We start from the raw sequence: 14,847 nt of genomic DNA on the forward strand, positions 1-14,847 counted from the left end.
TGCATGGCCCAGGCTTGAAGCAAGAAAGATCTACATAGACTCTCTCTTTATTTAGAAAATCTCTGACCCACGTGTTTTATAGGCCTTTATACGTAACACAAAAGAAAAGATTATTGTCCGTACGAATGTTTCCAAGCCCTGGTTTGGCATACGAATGAATGCTTATTGGGTAAGTTGCAACTAAATTTCCTAGGAGAACTTGAATTGCGTAAACATCTTCTATATTAGATAGTTTGCAATCTTTTATACATATTGCAGCAGACCAGTGATATCAATGAGTTTCATTACCGTGTCGCCATTCAGGTGTTAAACTTATTCAAAAACTGATATAATACATTTCACATTGCATTATAATGACTCCCTGTAGCTATAAACTGTATTATTATATACTGCCCGGGGTTATTTTTTTGTTGGAAGGTTTGATATGTTAATAAATCTCGGTTGCCCGATATGATTCGCAATCCGTCATATACGATAAGAGCGGTTTCAAATTTGTGGAGAACTGAAACCTTTGGAAATTCCGACGTTACGTTTATACACATTGTGTATGTTTGAAGAATGAATGCATACATGGAATAGAGGTTACGCACGGAAATTGTTACCATGAAATTGTTACCAGATAATTCTCGTCCGTATTATGCGGAACACGCTGAAAGGCATTGGCCTAAAGTACACCTCCAGGTTGCATCTCGTATACACAAATACAAATTTACTGTTGATCATGAATATTTTCTGTTGCATGTACTTCGGCATGTTTTAGCACCTGCTGGGTTACACGACTAATTTCCTGACCAGTCAGCAGGACAAACATTCCTTCAGTAATAGTCCTTTTTTTTTGGCAAGCCAAGTTCGCAAGACAATGCCTTGCCTGCATGCATTTAAGTTAGTCCTTTTTTCCGGCAAACCAACTTTGCATGACATTGATTTACTCGCATGCACTTAAACCCTTGAAGACGATCAGTTGTTTTTACGATTTTTTTTGGCATGTTTTATGTACTAATGAATTGGGTATAGTCACGGCACTTCCTTCGTCTTTCCTCGTCTAAGATAACAAATGGTTTGTTAAAAAGCTAAGCCACAAACGTGAAGTCAAAGGCACACACAGGGCCGTAGCTAGAAGCTTAATTGGGGGGGTGCATATTCATATATTCGTCTTATGCCCGAATGATTTCTTTTGTATGCTATTGTTCCTATGGTATATAAACATGAATATATGAATATACACCCCCCCAATTAAGCGGTCTAGCTACGGCCCTGGGCACACACAAAACAGAGAAATTGTAAAACAAATTGTAATAGCAAATATCGTGACAGTTGATTGCGTGCAGACATCAACGAGCAAACAGAAGAATTGTCATCGAAAACGCCAGTAAAAATTGACAAATGATTGTGTGCAGACAAGCGGGCAAATAAAGTTTGTTATAGAAAATTTGTCGTAAGGAAATGTTTATCCGTGAGAGACCTTAGCCTACCGTACATTTTGATTTTTGTAAGTTAAGACATTAATTTAACATAACAGGGCGAAATTAACATTATCCGTGCGAAAATAGGCCGCGGTCTAAATTAGTAAATACGTAAGCCGCGCCTCAGATAAGTCGCAAACAGTATACGGGTTGGAGAACTTAGCGACTTCAATTATCCTCGGGTCTGTGGCCTTTTTTAGATAAGCTCTGAAGCCTCGGCCAATTTAGGCCGCGGTATATTTTCGCTCGCCATAAATGAGCGTATAATATTGCTATTTTATAGGTTTTCAGTTGCAATTATTATGCTAATGACACTGTTCGTTGGAATGCAGGCGTACCTAATGATTTACAGTATTCTATCCATTCAATAGCTCGCACAGGAGGAGCACGGTACGCTATATAACCCAGCAAGAAAATATCATCAGCAAACCGATCCGACAGATCAATCATCATTACCTTCGATACCAGGCCACTGTGCTTCTAAGGTTAGTCCTCAATCTTTAGAATATATCTGTAATAAAACTGGTAAAATGATAAATTTTGATACTCTAAGCATTCGGGGCTGTTTATAAATGCCAGTCACGAAAATCTTTCGCCGAAATAGTCTACAACAAAATATCTTAAAATATGATTCTATACACGGCAAGTGTGCACCTGGTCTTACTAAGTGGGTGGCTATATTCCTTTTAGCTTTATTTCACGCCAAATTTAAATAAATCCGGTTAAATAAAACAAACCCGTTTATATAACAGTCCCGAAACGTCGAATTGAGCACGAAGCCTGACTATAGACTATATGGTTTAAATTCCTCGTTATTTTGTTAATTATGATTAGTTGAAAACGAGAGAAAAGTTTAAGGTAGCCCTGAGTCAGAACGAAAGAGGAAAATACATATTTTTGGTATCTTCTCGATCCCCGAATCGTTTTGAAAATATTCGAGTGGGTTGAAAAGAATTTAGCTTGACCAAACGCAGAGATTCTTCTCATTGGAAGTTGGAACAGAATCGTGTAGAGTCGATACTTCTGCTGTTGACACTAGTGTACAAAACTGTTGAAATTTTAGTTAATGTTTGATCAGGAACTCTATGATATTCCAAAGCTTTTCCCCGCCGACAATGAGCTAGCTATGAACGGTTAAAGCCGGCTGACACCAGGGGACCGAAATACCTGAATAATGATATATTCCTAAATATAAAAACTTTGCATATAGCTATTATAGCCTGACTTATAAGTTTGTCTCAACATGCGAGCTATATACTATGTCTTAATCATAAAACCTGAGTTCCTTTGAAAAAAGGGAAAACATTCTGAATTCTAAAACCATATTCACTCAAATTATGAGTTTACATTCATATTATGCATTTCATGCATGTGCGTATGTTGAATGAAAACAATTTTAAAGATGGAAATTGCAAATCAGTGAACAAGATGTAAATATACACCTGGACATTTAACTCGTTTTCAAATCTTATAACATATTTATATAGTCGCAATTAACAGAAATTAATTAATTTAGCGTTGAATGCAGCTTAAAATGGATTGGTTAAAAGAACCTTCAAAGAGTTAGAAAAGCCGAGTTTCAAAGATAAAAGAATGCTTTGAAATTTTTTTTGTAATGCCTCATTAGGAAATTCCTTGCAATAAATTATATTGTGAACATGACTATTTATAACGTCGCTTTTGAGAATACGATTGAGATGAATGAAGTTATCTTAATTGAAATCAATTAAGATGAATTATTCTTTACATACACTATTTGCTTTAAAAGATCCGATTTCCGTAGAGAAATAAAGTAATTCATAAAAAATACAATACAATTTCTCCTGTGTATCAAAATGCAATCCTAACTAGTGACATATGACTACGTAAGTTCTGTACACATAGATGACCCCGGAAAAGCTGTGCCAAAAGTCGATTTACGATTTACGATTAAAGTAGTTTCAATTTCATGAACAGATTATTTCATACTGATTTCACATATATACTATTGTACGGTATACGCTTGAAAGGTCCGCCTATATCATCAGCGATATATAATGAGAACTAATAATATCCGGTGTATAGAAGTGCCGATTTAATTGTCCATATACACTCACGGGCACAGTTGCCTGAAAAAAGCACCTTTTTTCTGCCAAAAATGTCGTCTTCGACACTACAGAGTCTTGAAACAAAAGTAATTAATTTCCACTGAGTAAAACTGAGTGAGGATAAATAGCCCGTCTTTTGGACAATCGCTCTCTCCCATTTGGGTCTCTGCCCCACAACCAGCCGTTTTGTTCTTGTCACCTCACGAAACAAAAAGCAATTAAGCGCTTGGTTACAAGGCATTTGTATCCTTGAATCTTCTTTGGAGAGATTGGATAGACCTAAGAAAATGTCTTGTTTTTACTTCAGACGGGAAAACATAAAGTTGTTCGTCTGCGTTTCATTAGATGGATAAAACTAAAGATGCCACGACGGTGTCCATAAGACGTAGAGGCGATGAACACAGGACTGGAAAATTCGGCTATTTTGGTTGCAACCCATCCTTTCTACAATGGATGAATTGTCCCTGGGTCATGTTGATCTTAATTATCCTGGGGATGATTGCCCATAGTAAGTGAAAACAAAGTTTCTTACATGGTAACCTTGCATGCACGGCAGAGCCAAAACAGTTCAGTTTGGCCTGTCAATAACCGTAGTTTTGGTTTACCATATCTCAAGAGGTATAGTAATTATGAAAGTTTAGGATCCCGAAATCGACTTATAGAAGGTCTGTCAATGAAGTCGTCGGGCACTTTTGGAATAAATCAGTCCTATAATATATTAACTTCTTTAACTTCTTGCGTATATGGTCAAGCGTGCAGTTCAACCCCTATCTTAAATTTTTCGGTTCTGAATGGCTGGTATGAAAGTGACTGCATGCCAATCAAATTGTGTTCGTGTGTGTGTTATATCATCAACACAGATATCGGCTGCGCAAAGCTGCCGAGCCAATCAAATTGCATGTAACATAAGCCTTTCTGCGTTTGACGTCATTGTGAGAAAGTTTTATTCTGTTTTTATTTCTTATTAAGCTTGTGCTATAGTCGGCGTTTTGGCGACAGTTTTGCCGCACATGGAAAAGCGGTTTAATTTATCCAGTTTTGATTCTGGTATGATCGCTGCTGCCAATGATGTTCCTGCAGTCATTTTTGGTCTTTTTGTTGCGCACTGGGGCCATTTTAGTAACAAGGTTCGCTGGATTGGCGTGGGAGGCATAATTACAGGTATAAAATGAAGTAACTGGAAAAACAGGTTAAGACAGGCTTAAATATTGTACTCGAGATAAGCCTTCAGTGAGCAGGGGGGGTTTTGGGATTAGGGTGCGAGATGACCTGGAATGATTCTATAGCATACGGTGGTCCCGGGCGGCCTATTTAACCTGCTTACCAAATGTTTTTCTGAATGAATTCCTTGGTAAATTTTAGTGATGACATGATGAGAAACTAGTGATGATTTATATTTTTTTTATTTTAGCCGTTGGCTTAGTCATCAATGCAATTCCGCATTTTATTATCGGCGAGTACAAGCCGCCACTTCCCCAGAATATATTGTGTGGTCTTCCTCCCGGATTTGCCCCCCCAATTACGAACACCACGCCCGTTAATGGTACGGGAGGCGGTGGTCCACCAACAGCATGCGACTCCGGAGATATTGCTGAGCGGTATAGTAACTTCTAACCTGTCTCGATTTATGATTCATTTTCTTTCAATTAATTGAGTTTTTATTCAAACTAATTGGGTAGATTTTTGTATTATAAAAGCGTTGTTAAGACATTGCTTTTATTCACATAATTCGACAGAACACACGCTCTCCCAGTGCTATATCGTTTGGAATAAAACACTAACGTAACATAATATGACATTGCAGGTATCATCTTGCACTGATATTGATTGGTCAGTTCATAGCTGGAGTTGGTTCCATTCCCCTGTTTGCCTTTCCTCCTGCCTTATTCAGAGAAACGATGAAAGAAAAACATATGCCAATGGCATTGGCATTCTGGCAGGTGTCTGTGTTTATTGGACCTATGATGGCCTTTGCTTTCTCTGAACCACTCCTAGAGACGTGGGTGGATATCACTGAGGTAACTGGAGAATGTTTCATCGTTTTAAAGAACTTTATGACCATTAAAATTTACGAATTATTACGGCTCTGAAAAGCGCAGGGAGAGGGAATTGACTTGACATTTCACACAGTTGTTTTCTGCATTTTATGTTCCCAAGTTTGCACGAATCTCTCGGTCGTCTAATCGTTCTTCATCTGCAATTTAGCCAAAAGGCCTGAATCTGACCCCGCAAGATCCACGATGGATCAGCGCGTGGTGGATTGGTTTCCTCGGCCCAGCTGGACTAAGTTTTCTCGTGGGGGTTATCAACTTGGGTATGCCTGAGCATATCAGCAGCCAGTTGAATGATGCTGAAATCGAAGAAATCAAAAGAATTGACGATAAGGAACGAGATCTAACGCTGAAAGAAAAAGTGTTGAAGATTCCAAAAATCCTCGGAGAGTTATTGACAAATTGGACCTTTGTTTTCAATAGCCTGGCTTTTAATTCGACGTTGATGTTTGCCGAAGGACTGGCGCCATTTATTGCAAAGATTTTGATCCTTCGGTTTGGTGTCAAAATCCAAGACGTTGGGAAAGTTTTAAATATATCCATCGTTCCTCCACTTGTTCGTAAGTTTTTCTGTTCATATGTATTTAGTAACCATAAACTCCGTATTTTTTTTTGGAATGGGATAAATAAGAAATGGAGAGATGAATTTAATTTTTTTTTCCTCTGGTTCTATAGTTGGTGTTTTGTTCAGCATATTTTTGCTCAGAGTTATCAAAATCGAGAATTCGGGGAGAAAGTCCGCATTGATTTGTTTTCTGCTTCATTTCGCTGGAGTTTTTCCACCAATTGCAACCTTACTATCTGGTTGCGATAACGTCAATTTAGCCGGTTATTCAGTTGACTATGGTATACGGTGAGTGTTAAAACCATTGACTATTAAATTATCATAATTTTAAGTGGGAAAAAAAAAGGTATTGAAATGAGAGGATAACATGATCCTGGCAGTCGTATAATCACCACAACAATAGCATGTGCTTGTTTGATGTCATAAAGACTTATTTCAATACCCCAAAGTCCTCTCACGCTTCGTTGAATCTCGGGTAACCGGGCTCATGTAAACAGCCCCTTAGTCCTCAGTGACAGCTCGGAGCCAGTAGTCGACCAGTCGGTTGTCTCATGCAACTACAAACTGAATAGAGATAGATATCACAGCGCATGGTTTGTCTCAGTGATGAAAATGACGCAATGATAAGATCTAGTTTGTCTCGTTATTAAGGAACAAAATTGGAAACGAATTCCATCTAAATAAAACATTCCCATCCATTCCCGGTTATCCACTTGGATCAACATGTAACGAGAATTGCAAATGTGGCTTGGAGTCCCAAGTTCCTGTTTGTGGAACCGACGGTGTGAGCTATCTCAATCCCTGCTTTGCTGGTTGTAAACTCCCAAGTTTCACAGAAAAACTGGTACGTGACATATATCGAACTTTCTTCACCTAATACACTGCAACATTTCACAAAAGCGCATCTCGACCGATCATACAGTAAAAAACGTAATTTAACAAATTGTTTTTAGACTTTTACTAACTGTTCATGTATTCCCTCGGACGATGGCTACGGTGGCAAAGGAAAAATCGGATTTTGTGATGCCAATTGTAAGAACTGGTTGGCTTTTCTCGCCATGATCAGCGTGTTCTCATTGGCTACCTTTACTCAACTGGCCCCGTCGAAAGTTGTTGTTGTGAGGTAGGAGCCAACTCGGCAGTAGCGACTGACCGTCAGGAATATTTTTGGAGTAGGCCGTGGGATGAGCATCGAAAAGATGCAATTCCGTTGCACCCCTCGTGAAACTACGTAATTTTTACATGAATCAATAGATAAAAACTTACTTTATCAGAATCCGTCGCTCCCCAAGTGAAACAGGTGCACAATTGGGAAAAAAATCCCTCCAAAGTTTGCTAATTTCGCGTTTCGAAATATTCGAACCGCCATTGTTTTAATAGCAAATACGCATGCGCATGTCAGCCAAAGTCGCACTGCGCACGCTCACACAGGAAAAATGGATTTTCCCTGTGGGTTTTCCCCGATTTCCCGCGTGAAAACAACAAAATAAAATCACGGAATAAAGATTAAACCTTGTAATATTAACGAATAAATACACACACATCAAATATTGTTTAAAACACATTGTACATTTGCTTGCTGGTATGCTAAATCACTTCAATTCATTGGCTATTGTTTCAAAATACCGTTTTACGTTAACATCGTTATTCATTAAAAATTGCGTCAGGTAAAAATACCACCTGTATCAAACAGGATGGAGAATATATAAATATACATACAACTCACACAATCAAGGGACAAGTTAAATATTTCGCTTAACTATAGCCTTCACATCACTAACAAAGCCTGGAGGAATAGCAGAATCCTTGGATATATTCATCTGTTCAAGGGCAGTCTCATGGCACAATACAAATGAGTGTGACATGCAATGTCCAAAACAACTCAATAGAAAAATTACTGAGGCTGAACCTGTCAGTTGTCTAAGTGTCATGGCAAGTGCTATGCTCTTGGGTGTAGGATTCCTTCCCCCAGATACTAAATTCACAAGGTCTTGTACCATTGATGTTAGTTTGGCACTGTTCTTGCCCTCAATTGGCACGTACTCACTTAAAGTTGGCTCTGAATAGAATCACAAATCCAAGCCAATACATTAAAAAGTTCACATGGAGCCACTTTTTGCACATTATCCATTGTCAAATCAGATGCCAATGGTGGCTAAGGAAGATTTAGTTTTGGTATTTCTTGGACCTTTTGGCAAAGAATCAATGCAGCATTGTATAGAATTTGTAACTCATTGACTTTAGAATTTCCCTCAGTTTCTGTGGAATTCAGATCATCATCATCAATGGTATAGCTTTCTTCATCAAAGTCTTCATCGTTGTTTTCTGACTAGTTTGACATGTTCCTCAACCAGTTTGGAAGAATCCAAATTTTCCACATTTACAATCTCGCTAACATTTCTCATTTTCGGTACATAGAACACAAGTTGGGGATAACTTTTCATCAGTCTTTATTTGGATGAAGCTCTATATTTGGATGCATCCACATTCTCTGTGTCCTTAGCAATGATAACAAATTTCTCCAGCAAATCTTTCATATACCTTATTTGCTTAAATTTGCATAACTTCAGTGTCGATTACTTTCTTACAGAAGACATCATAAGACTTCTCATACACTGATGTAGATCTTTCAGTCTCCAATTGCTTTTTTGCCTCTCTGGTGAGAAATTTTACATAATTGTAGTAACAAACTTTGTGATAGAGGACTTCCAGTGCTACACAGTCTTTCCCCCGGATTCGCATGAGTATCCGTTCATCATTCCTTTTCTCCAAAGCTGTATGTAGAAGACCAGCATCAATTGTTTCTGCCAACATGAGTGGGGTTCTTCTCTTCTTAGTTACCTGGTGTGAACAAGATATTTTAAAACCAAACTCGAGAATGCTGTGCTACTAGTGCACATTGCACTAGTATAATTATATCTATCAAAATGATCATGCATACCTTGTCTAGTGAGAACCAAGAGGCGTCTCTTCCACAAACAATACATATCTCTGGAAGTACGTGCTCGTTTCTTTTAGGCAGGGTCGTATTAACGTCTGCGACTGATTGGCGTGTAATTTTTCGCCTTGGTTCCATTGGTTCCACTTCTACATGTATTTCTTCGGTAGAAGTTACAGTTTACAGTTTTAGAGCTTTCTTCTTTTCGCTGTTGTCTACAGATCTTCTCTTCATCACAAAATCTCTTCCAGTATTTCATATGATGGTGCCATTCTAAGTTAATGCTGTCAGGGTTCTTTTCCATGTATGAATTGACAGATCCGTCATCGATGTTCGCGTACGATTTCTTAGCTATTTCTGCTTGTTGACATTTGAGTTTAACCCATTTAGACCTACACTCAAGAAATTTCTTAAGCCTTTGGCGTGTAACTTTGCAAAGTTGCTCCGTAACGCCATCAAAATGAATAAAACATGAGGATATTCGAGTTTTATAAATATCTTCAGCCATTATTATTTTGCATAACTAAGCGTGTTTCCACTTCGAAGCATGTGCGTGCTTATGCGCGTGCGCAGTGCGAGTTTTCCTGACATGCGCATGCGTATTTGCTACTAAAACAATGGCGGTTCGAATATTTCGAAACGCGAAATTAGCAAACTTTGGAGGGATTGTTTTCCCAATTGTGCACCTGTTTCGCTTGGGGAACAACGGATTCTGATAAAGTACATTTTTATCTATTGATTCATGTGAAAATTATGTAGTTCCACGAGGGGTGCAACGGAATCCGTTTTCTAAGCATCTTTTGGATGCTCATCCCACGGCCTAGAGGGGGAAAATTCGGGAAGTTTTAGAATAAATCAGAATTTTTACTCTCTAACTGTGGTAAAACTGATAATATTGATAAAATAAAATTGATAACCTTGGTTTATTAAATCTGGACAAATTTGGAGGGAGGCCTTTGTCCCCCCTGGTTTTCCCTTTGCCCCCTTTTGCCGGAGGGAATTGAACGAAGAGACAACAGAAAAGGAACCACTATAATGTCGCTTCCATCGACACGTTAATCGTACCTGAAAATGTGTTTTTCTTTTTCATCAGAAATTAGGGTTGTAACTGTTAAAATTTCACCTTAGACCTGTGTAAAAAACTATAAGGGGGAGGTTTAGCATAAAACCAGCATGGTTAGTCATATTAGTTTTGCGAAAACCAGATGTTAAATGAAATCAACAACGGACGTGAATTCATGTTTCCATGCACGCGTTATTTTGTTTTCAGAGCCGTAAAAGCAGAACACTTGTCGTTTGCCTTTGCTTTGCATTACCTTTCAAACAAAGTCTTGGCTAACATACCTGGTCCTATAATATTTGGCCATATTGTGGACCTCAGTTGTGACATATGGCAAAAGGTCTGTGGGAAGACTGGTTTTTGTATGATTTATGATATGGATGATTTGATGACACAGTGTGCTATCATTGTTGGAACTTTGTGTGGTAGGTTGAAGCATTCAAGATGCCCACTCCAGATACATAAAACGGCTCAGCCGGGCCTGTGTTTTTTTTGGCGGTACTCTTAAAGATGATGTAAAGTCCGTTCTGAGCATATATTCTGCGCATAACAATGTTTGTTTACGTTGGTTATATAATCTTTACATGACGTATGCGTCGTTATAATTTTATTATTTTCTTCTCGCTCGACGGGCTGTGATCTGTGATGAATATGCTAATTTTTATTATATTTTGAAGAAAATATTGTTATATTTTGAAGAAAATATAAAGCGAAGCTTGTAAATAAACCGGCCGTTATTTAAAACGTTATATATTTGTAATTGTAGGACAAGCGAGAAGGTGGCGTCTGTAGCGACAACAAATAGCCTCGCCATTTCGGGCCTTATTCAACAAATAAATTCTTGGAGCATTCCTTTCAGCATAATATTGCTTTTTTCTAGCAGCTTTATGATAAGATAAGTTATCGTCGTGACTCGCAATTCGAGCCTCTTCGCCTTGCGACATAAAATAAAATAATTTTGCTCCCGAACTGCCGTTTGTAATACAACGCGTTAATATCGCATATCATTAACATTCCAAAAGTTGCTCCCCCACTGATGGAATGTGTTGATGCGCGGAATATATGCGCAGAACGGACTTTACCTCATCTTTAAAAAAGTTTCGTTAGTTTCAGAGCGAGCGATGTTTTCATATAAAGGCACTGTTTTCTTGTTCAACTGTTCACCCACATGGCAAATGCCGGCTTTAATTAATCATTAGTAAATACCCTGTGCTCATATTAGTGCGGGAGCGAGGCTCAGATAAAATTATGGTTACGCTCGTGATTGGTTGATCTCATAGACATATCGCATTTGATTGGTTCATGTTCCCTCCCCTCGCTGATCTGTTACGCTCGTGATTGGTTAATCTGATAGACAATTATCGCATTTGATTGGTTCATGTTCCCTCCCCTCGCTGATCTATTACGCTCGTGATTGGTTAATCAATGATCAACCCAAGGGCATGGTACAACAAGTTTAATGCTTTTTTTTCTGCTAGGTATTGGGCTGTTGTGCTATTTCATCACATGGTTGGTATACAAGGAAGCTGAACCTGTAGCTGTGAAAAGGGAATTTGAGCTTAACAACCCTGGGTATCAGAGCGATAGTAGGGGCGATGGAGTGAATGCGCAAATTTAATCCGGTATATAGTACACAACAAAATACTATATATCAGTATTTGCAATAAAAGGTAGCTTAAAAATTTAAAGAGTCGTATGTTAGCATGCGACAAGGGTTAAGTCATCTTCTTCTACTTTATTAATAAATTCACACATCAATACATTGGGCCAATGGGCCTTGTATTTGTGTTATGCTTTAAAGTTAATTTTCGCAACAAGAGGCCTAGGACTAGGCTCACGCCAGTCTCACGCAGCCGGGTAACGCAGTCCAGTCACTCCAGTGAGGAACGCAACCTTTCCAGCCTGGTGTCAGTGAGTGAGGATCACCTTTTTCTTATTCATTACAACAATCAAATATAACTCCTGGATATTTTATTTTTTTTAAAATGCATAAATAACTGCATAAATAAGAATATTTCCATACAATTTCATACATTGTTACATGGTAGCCTAGCTAATACATAAATGGCTTTAAATATAAATGGGTATAAATACATTAAGGTGAAAGTCACTTTATAGTTATTCCTCGATCGCTACTGCATTTTTGAATTTGCACTTATTCTTTGACTGAGTTCTAAAAACAGAGTAAAGAAGAATAAGGTTCAAGAATGGGCCATGTGACTGGCCATCATCAATCATGGTTATGGATGGATCTGATTCATGTACTGTTATGTTACCTTGATAGTTAATTTGGGTGATCATTTTATCGAAACCATACTGTGAGAGAAGTTGTTGCACTGCAATTATAAAAAAACTTTTTAACAACCATGAAGTGAGGATCCTCAACTACGAGGAAACATCAGATCATATCTGCAAAAAGATGTGGCTAGCTCATCTCTAAGGTAAATGGTTTATGTGTATGGACACTAATGTTTGCAAACCTTCATGTTTTGTCATTCCTTCTCCACCCTTTACAAGAAGATGTTCAAACTCAGCACGGCTAATATAACCTTTTCTGCTTTTGTCTTGTAAGATAAATGCATCAAGAATCTCCCTTTCAATATTCACATGTTTTGCATTTTGTGCAGCAACCATTTTCAGGAATTCAGGGAATGTAACGCTTGTCTTTCCTTGAGAAAGAAATGTATTCAACTACATATATTAATGTTGACATCACCCATATAGAATGCAATGGTTTCTCACTGATACATGTTTGTTAAACTTCATAAAGACACATATTTTGATTCACCATACCATGTTCTTTCATGATGTCAAAAATCTCGACATGCGTAACAGGATGTCCCAGAGCGCGCATGATTTTTGTTAACTCGTCTTTTTCAACCTTTCCATCACGATTTTTATCATACAAGTTGAAGCAGTCTTTGAACACTACACAAAATACGTCCATTTTATATATGTTTATATATATATTCTATTTAGAATTTTTGAAATACCATACCATACTTAATGTCTAATTTAATAACAAAAATACTTAACAAGAAGCATATGATGAAAGATATGGTAACTTACCATCAATCTGATGCTGCGAGAAACTTTCCGCCTGTAAATTGTAACAAATTAAAGCTTAATTGCAACAATTTAATGACAACTGTCAACGTCAACACCGAATACAAAAAACCGAGTAAAACAAATATAAATTTACTAGTACTCCGCATAATTAGTACTGTAGATGAAGATAACTAGGTTTTCAAAACATACCATTTTATTTCGAGTGTAAGAATATAAGATGTATCCGATGTATGAATTTGACACCAAAATACGAGTATAATATTTCAAGTCGGTATTGTATATACGCTTGACTGGGGATAGATTCACCGGTGGGGCTTTTTACCCTTCAGAGCACTCCAATAACTGACCTCTATATAATAGCTGAATGCAAGTTGTGTTTTTCTATCAAGCGCCTGGGTACGAGGCTGTGATTTGGCGCGAAATTCAGGCAAATTAGAATCGAACATGTGAGAGACGGCCATATTGCTTTCATACATTCTCATCTTGAAAAGTTATTATTATTTTTAAAAATCCTATCAAAATGGGCGCATTACTCTCCTCGACGGTAAAAACGGTTAGCAATTCATTGTATCCATGCAAAGATCAGCTGCCGCAATCGATAATGTTTAGTAAAATTAGCGAGAAAGCCATCGCACCCAGCCGTGGATCATCTGGGGCAGCTGGCTACGATCTGTATTCTGCGTATGATATGACAGTACCTGCACAAGGGAAGGCTCTTGTTAAAACTGACATTGCTGTGGCATTGCCCGATGGATGGTACGGTAGAGTTGCTCCCAGGTCGGTGGAAATATTATTTAATAAAATATTATATCAAATCTGCACATCAATAAACTTTGTTGATATTTTTTATCATCTTTTTATATGTTCGCCTCTTCGATTAATCTATTTGTACATTTTACGTACTGTTCCATTGTAATTGATACATTAGGTCTTCTAATTGTGTTTGTCTTAAATAGTTTATAGTTTACACAAATTTTTGCACAGTAACAGTAGGCTTAGACCAGTTAAGGGAGGTTCAGTTGGAGAGGTTTTGGTCTGGATCAGAATGGCAATCAAGGTTGTATCAAAAACAAAATAGAAGTGCTAGTATATAATAGAAGTGTTTTAATATGTTTAGATCTGGTTTATCATGGAAACACCATCTTGATGTGGGCGCAGGCGTCATTGACTCAGATTATCGTGGCAATGTTGGTGTCATTCTGTTCAACCTAAGCCATATTGATTATGAGGTGAAACAAGGTGACAGGATTGCACAACTGCTTATTCAAAGAATTTGCACACCTCAATTAGAAGAAGTTGAGGTAAATGATATTCCGGTATTGGTTAAAATTTCACTCCTTTCGTTCAAATAACACCTAGCTCTAACAATTATGATTGGTTTTCCAGAGTCTTGATATCACTACCCGTGGTGACGGTGGGTATGGCTCCACAGGCCGAAATTGAACTGTTTGAGATTGATACAATTCCGAAAAGGTTTTCATCTGAGACAAAACATGACAGTGTGCTGTCCCTGCTCTCAAAGTACTGTCTGCTGGGCAGTATGTGGAAAAACTTTAAGTTCATTTTAAACATTACTTGTAATTATATTGAAATTTATTTGACAAAATAAAAGTA

General features: G+C 37.9%; 3 protein-coding genes across 4 annotated transcripts; 2 read left to right on the forward strand and 1 right to left on the reverse strand.

The window, feature by feature from the left end:
* The first annotated feature begins 85 nt into the window (after positions 1-85).
* LOC114525245 (solute carrier organic anion transporter family member 4A1-like) lies at positions 86-11,924 on the forward strand. Of its 2 annotated transcripts, XM_028546469.1 has the most exons (12): positions 86-169; positions 1,835-1,948; positions 3,896-4,058; positions 4,520-4,711; positions 4,962-5,148; positions 5,355-5,568; positions 5,756-6,161; positions 6,277-6,454; positions 6,818-7,010; positions 7,120-7,289; positions 10,375-10,589; positions 11,643-11,924. In XM_028546469.1, the coding sequence occupies exons 1-12, from the start codon at positions 155-157 to the stop codon at positions 11,780-11,782; spliced, it is 2,187 nt and encodes a 728-aa protein (XP_028402270.1). In that variant the 5' UTR covers positions 86-154; the 3' UTR covers positions 11,783-11,924. The 2 variants fall into 2 exon arrangements, with proteins under 2 accessions (XP_028402270.1, XP_028402271.1); XM_028546470.1 differs by lacking the exon at positions 86-169 and having other exon boundaries at positions 1,860-1,948; positions 3,858-4,058.
* Positions 11,925-12,129: 205 nt separating this feature from the next.
* On the reverse strand, positions 12,130-13,508 carry LOC114525249 (calmodulin-alpha-like). The gene is made up of 6 exons (XM_028546473.1): positions 13,423-13,508; positions 13,234-13,264; positions 12,958-13,092; positions 12,645-12,833; positions 12,441-12,500; positions 12,130-12,337 (listed from the first exon to the last, which is right to left on the reverse strand). The coding sequence occupies exons 1-6, from the start codon at positions 13,423-13,425 to the stop codon at positions 12,297-12,299; spliced, it is 459 nt and encodes a 152-aa protein (XP_028402274.1). The 5' UTR covers positions 13,426-13,508; the 3' UTR covers positions 12,130-12,296.
* A 220-nt stretch (positions 13,509-13,728) lies between these two features.
* On the forward strand, positions 13,729-14,847 carry LOC114525248 (deoxyuridine 5'-triphosphate nucleotidohydrolase-like). Its single transcript, XM_028546472.1, has 3 exons — positions 13,729-14,010; positions 14,351-14,534; positions 14,620-14,847. Exons 1-3 carry the CDS (start codon positions 13,754-13,756, stop codon positions 14,674-14,676), a joined length of 498 nt encoding a protein of 165 aa, XP_028402273.1. The 5' UTR covers positions 13,729-13,753; the 3' UTR covers positions 14,677-14,847.

The sequence above is a fragment of the Dendronephthya gigantea genome, unplaced genomic scaffold, assembly GCF_004324835.1.
Source record: "Dendronephthya gigantea isolate DGI-Jeju-01 unplaced genomic scaffold, DenGig_1.0 000034F, whole genome shotgun sequence".
Lineage (NCBI taxonomy): Eukaryota > Metazoa > Cnidaria > Anthozoa > Malacalcyonacea > Nephtheidae > Dendronephthya > Dendronephthya gigantea.